Below are 5,002 nucleotides of genomic sequence, written 5' to 3'. Positions count from 1 at the left end.
ATAAAAATAAAAATTAGTTAAAATAGTACAGTAAAACCCATAAATAGTATTAAAAAGTGCAGTGAGACATATGAATAATAGTAAAACTAAACTGAATAGTAAAATAAGTTAGCAAAAATAACTAGTGCCAAACTGCGCACTAAATGTTAAATTTCCCACAGTATAAACGCAAACGGTAAATCAAAACAAAGATAAAATGGTAACAACTTCAGAGACAAATTTTGAGCTTAGTCTTAACAGATAAAGATAAAATGGTAACAGCCTCAAGGAAATATTTTGAGCTCAGCTAAACTTCATCAATAAAGGCGTCGATCAACCAGGAATGATAAAAAAGGTAGCGCATGGTAGACTAAAAATAAGGGCAGTCAATACGGAACTCTAATGCCTTGAGAGTTTCATAAGCAAGCAGGCTAGAATGAAGGTAGGCGACAAAAGAAAGCAGGCTTTTCACTTAGAAAAGAAGCCTATTTATTTTGTGCTCTGTGACTAAAGAGTTCATAAAAATTAAAGCTGATACTACCCAGAATGAACATGAATTTTGGTGCCACCAATCTTGTGGCTTAATGGGTACCTCAGAGGGAGAACCTAGGCTCAAACCTTCTCCCACCTCCCCCAAGAACCCACTCGGTTGTAAGCAAAAAAAAAAAAGTGTATAAACAGTTTGAAAAATGAATTAACTCCTTTCTCTACTGAAAAAGGGAAACGGAAACATACTATAAAAATTGTTAAGAGACACCCAAATCTCACCTAGAAGGCTAGAAGTACTTCACATTTGGTGAATGCAATTCCCTTATTGAATAAGTAGCAAGCCAGTTATTAATACAGAGAACAAGCCCAAACAACTGACAATCTAACGATGATATACGGGATTTTACTTCAAACCTGGGTTGTACACCATGAGTAACATAACATCATGGGCCAATGCCAAATAAAAAGCATGCTTGAGGTAGCGTATGAGAAAGACAAATGTTCCACATTTCCTAATACTAGAAACACATGAGGAAATGATATGTCCTCAGCATTAACAAAGTACTTATGATACCAAATAACATAAGTTATCTGAATACAATGCATCAAGTCTATTAGGAATCACCACACCACACCACACCACACCACAATAGAAGTACCACAGAATTTAGAAGGTAGACCCATTCCATCCAAAGTTAGAACCCTGCCAAATAAACAAAGCATCATTATCATCTTAAGTTAAAGCATACAACATAAACCAACTGTTACTATGGACCCTTTTTTTTTTTTTTTTTTGGTGGTGGTTGGTTTTTTTTTGGGGGGGGGGGGGTAAAAAAAAAAACAATCATTGTGAAACTAATCTCTATCAGTGTACATTGGAAGGCATATATGTGCAGTTAACCGTCGCTTCAAAGGAATCCTTTCATCTCAAGAAAAAAGCATGGGTGTACTAACATAGTGACGTGGAGGTGCTAATACCTTTGAATACAATCAAGTCGATTAATGAAAGGTGACCCTCACCATTCCTAGACCCTTGTATCTCGTGAATTCTACACCAAATTAAATTAAAACCTTCAGTGAAGGTCAATCATATTGTCCGTCTAGCCTAATTAATTTTGCTAATTTATTTTACTATTTAACTTATTTTTACTACTATTTATAGATACTATTGCACTTTTTGATACTATTTATAGGTCTCATTATACTATTTCAGTTAACTTTTACCTTTATTTACAGTTTTTTTAACAAAAAATTTTCAATTTCAGCAAAATAAGTGAATCCAAATCAGACCTATGTCTCAAGTAAAATGTCTAATGAAGAAGTATCATTTCTTGATTAAGGTGCCTAATACAAAGATTAGGCTATGGACTCGTTTGAAATCCGTTTATTTTGCTGAAATTGAAAACTTTTTGCTAAAAGTAGGAAAGATAAAAGTAAAAATTAACTAAAATAATACAGTGAGATCCATAAATAGTATAAAAAAGTGTAGTGAGACCTATGAATAATAGCAAAACTAAACTGAATAGTAAAATAAGTTGGCAAAAATATTTTTTGCTGAAATTGAAATTTTTTTGCTAAAAATACTATAGATAAAAGTAAAAATTAGTTAAAATAGTACAGTAAAACTCATAAATAGTATTAAAAAGTTCAGTGGTCTACATGAATAGTAGTAAAACTAAGCTGAATAGTAAAATAAGTTAGCAAAAATAACTGGTGCCAAACTGGGCACTATATGTTAAATTTCCCACAGTATAAGCGCAAACTGTAAATCAAAACAAAGATAAAATGGTAACAACTTCAGAGACAAATTTTGAGCTTAGTCTTAACAGATAAAGATAAAATGGTAACAACTTCAAGGAAATATTTTGAGCTCAGCTAAACTTCATCAATAAAGGCGTCGATCAACCAGGAATGATAAAAAAGGTAGCGCATGGTAGACTAAAAATAAGGGCAGTCAATACGGAACTCTAATGCCTTGAGAGTTTCATAAGCAAGCAGGCTAGGATGAATGTAGGCGACAAAAGAAAGCAGGCTTTTCACTTAGAAAAGAAGCCTATTTATTTTGTGCTCTGTGACTAAAGAGTTCATAAAAATTGAAGCTGATACTACCCAGAATGAACATGAATTTTGGTGCCACCAATCTTGTGGCTTAATGGGTACCTCAGAGGGAGAACCTAGGCTCAAACCTTCTCCCACCTCCCCCAAGACCCCACTCGGTTGTAAGCAAAAAAAAAGTGTATAAACAGTTTGAAAAATGAATTAACTCCTTTCTCTACTGAAAAAGGGAAACGGAAACATACTATAAAAATTGTTAAGAGACACCCAAATCTCACCTAGAAGGCTAGAAGTACTTCACATTTGGTGAATGCAATACCCTTATTGAATAAGTAGCAAGCCAGTTATTAATACAGAGAACAAGCCCAAACAACTGACAATCTAACAATGATACAAGGGATTTTACTTCAAACCTGGGTTGTACACCATGAGTAACATAACATCATAGGCCAATGCCAAATAAAAAGCATGCTTGAGGTAGCGTATGAGAAAGACAAATGTTCCACATTTTCTAATACTAGAAACACATGAGGAAATGATATGTCCTCAGCATTAACAAAGTACTTATGATACCAAATAACATAAGTTATCTGAATACAATGCATCAAGTCTATTAGGAATCACCACACCACACCACAGCACAATAGAAGTACCACAGAATTTAGAAGGTAGACCCATTCCATCCAAAGTTAGAACCCTGCCAAATAAACAAAGCATCATTATCATCTAAAGTTAAAGCATACAACATAAACCAACTGTTACCATAGACCCCTTTTTTTTTCTTTTTTGGGTGGTGGTTGGTGTTTGGTGTATGGATTTTTTTTTTTCTTTCAAAAATGCAAACAAGATCTCTGCTGATGATTTTAAACAGTAAGGATTTATTTACATGATCTAGTTCTGGTGTAAAGCATGCAAACACTGTGCATATTCTTGAGATTGATGTGCCTAAACAAAAAGGAAAAATGCAATGAGACAAAAGAAGTGCACAGATATAACCCTTCTTCATGAGAAAGTTCAGATAGTTTGCCTTAGTGTCATAGAATTTGAGGAAGAATCTGGACTTGGGAACAGACAACTTAGTCTCAAGAATTGTGGCAATTGCAGCACTCAGCTTTTTGTTCACATCTGGGTTAAGGCCACCAATGGACACCAGCTCACCATAGGCTGCTGGCTGCTCAGTCCCACCAAATGCTATGGGTATTGATCCCTTCAATACAATCATCACATACTGCATATTAACAGGTACAAAACGGTTAAAGCTTTTGGAGAATAGATACCAGAACAAGATAAATATCAGGCTAACCATACAACTATTCTTTTAAGTGATTACGAGAAAATGTGAAAACAAGAAGAAATAACTAAACTAAATGGTAATCAAAATTTTCAATCTAAAATAAAGCACAGGCGCAGCATAGTATGTTGAAATTCATTAAGTAAATCTCTTAAATTAAACAAAAAATACCTGACTTAGTTTATAATATTAGGTTTTCATTGTTCTGAACAAAACCATCCTAGTCCTAGATGGACCAATAAGCTTTGTCTACACTAACACAACTGAACTAGTTAGGACACGCTTGAGATTAGTAATTGGTTGTCTACAAGATGAGTTACAGTTTACACAAGCATATCCAAATTTCCAGTAATGAAAGATGTCCAGGATGGGGCATCCACTGAGTCTTTAAATTGCTGTACCAATATCAACTAACCAATTCAATGTTTACAACATGCATAACCCAAGCAATGTATTGATTAAAATGAATTTAACTTTATCAATGTCTAGCAAGAATCAAGCCCAATTCATACTATAATACTAACAGTTCGTTTTATCATATATCATCATAACTCAACACTGAGGATAGGAACATGAAGGCCCCAAGACTCTTGATCCAGTCATAAACAAAATCAATGCTCCATAAAAGAGTATTCGAGAAAATGATAGACCCAACTATTAGTAATCACCAACAAGACTCTCACTCACAAACTCACTGCTCCATCCTTTTACCTTTCCCTATCCCTATCCTCTGTCCAGGTTCAGAGTAATGATTAAATAAATAACACAAAATGGAGTCAGCTAACAACAACAACAACAACAAAGCCTTGGTCCCAGTATTTTTGGGGTCGGCTATGAATCCTGAACAAGACTTGTCAAAATCGGCCACATGTATTCTTTTCCACAAAATGAAGTCAACAAACCCAACCCCAAAAAATAAATAAATAGACCTAGCAACAACACCCATTTCAGCTGGAATACGTATGATTTACCAACTAGCAAGCCTGTCTAAAGACAAATAAGTTAGGTTGTTTTTATGTTTTTTTTTTTATTATTATTATAAGAAGTTGGGTTGTTTTTATGTTAGAACAAATCTAGTACAATATACTATCAAAACATTCGAATAAAACACAAGTCATTTCCACTATTCCTTTGACTGTGTTTAGAGTTCTCTTAAAATTTTAACAATGTGTATTTCTTTGCCCATAA

General features: G+C 34.2%; 1 protein-coding gene across 3 annotated transcripts in view; it reads right to left on the bottom strand.

Annotated features, from left to right (window-relative positions):
* Positions 1 to 771: 771 nt before the first annotated feature.
* The window catches only part of LOC112015170 (uncharacterized), a 4,760-nt gene continuing 529 nt past the window's right edge, over positions 772 to 5,002 (bottom strand). The window contains exons 2-4 of one of the 3 annotated variants that reach the window (XM_065762805.1): positions 3,551 to 3,751; positions 3,410 to 3,468; positions 2,826 to 3,220 (exon numbers count right to left, since the gene is read on the bottom strand). In XM_065762805.1, the coding sequence (XP_065618877.1) occupies positions 3,415 to 3,468; positions 3,551 to 3,751 (255 nt within the window). In that variant the 3' untranslated portion in view covers positions 2,826 to 3,220; positions 3,410 to 3,414. Of the gene's footprint in view, positions 1,172 to 2,825; positions 3,221 to 3,409; positions 3,469 to 3,550; positions 3,752 to 5,002 lie in introns of those variants that run through there. The other 2 variants (XM_024047534.2, XM_065762806.1) reach the window with 2 other exon arrangements.

This window comes from Quercus suber, unplaced genomic scaffold (genome assembly GCF_002906115.3).
Source record: "Quercus suber isolate HL8 unplaced genomic scaffold, Cork oak 2.0 scaffold_474, whole genome shotgun sequence".
In the NCBI taxonomy this organism is placed as follows: domain Eukaryota; kingdom Viridiplantae; phylum Streptophyta; class Magnoliopsida; order Fagales; family Fagaceae; genus Quercus; species Quercus suber.
Note: the sequence above shows the minus strand (reverse complement) of the source record. Positions and strands in the feature narration are given on the sequence as shown.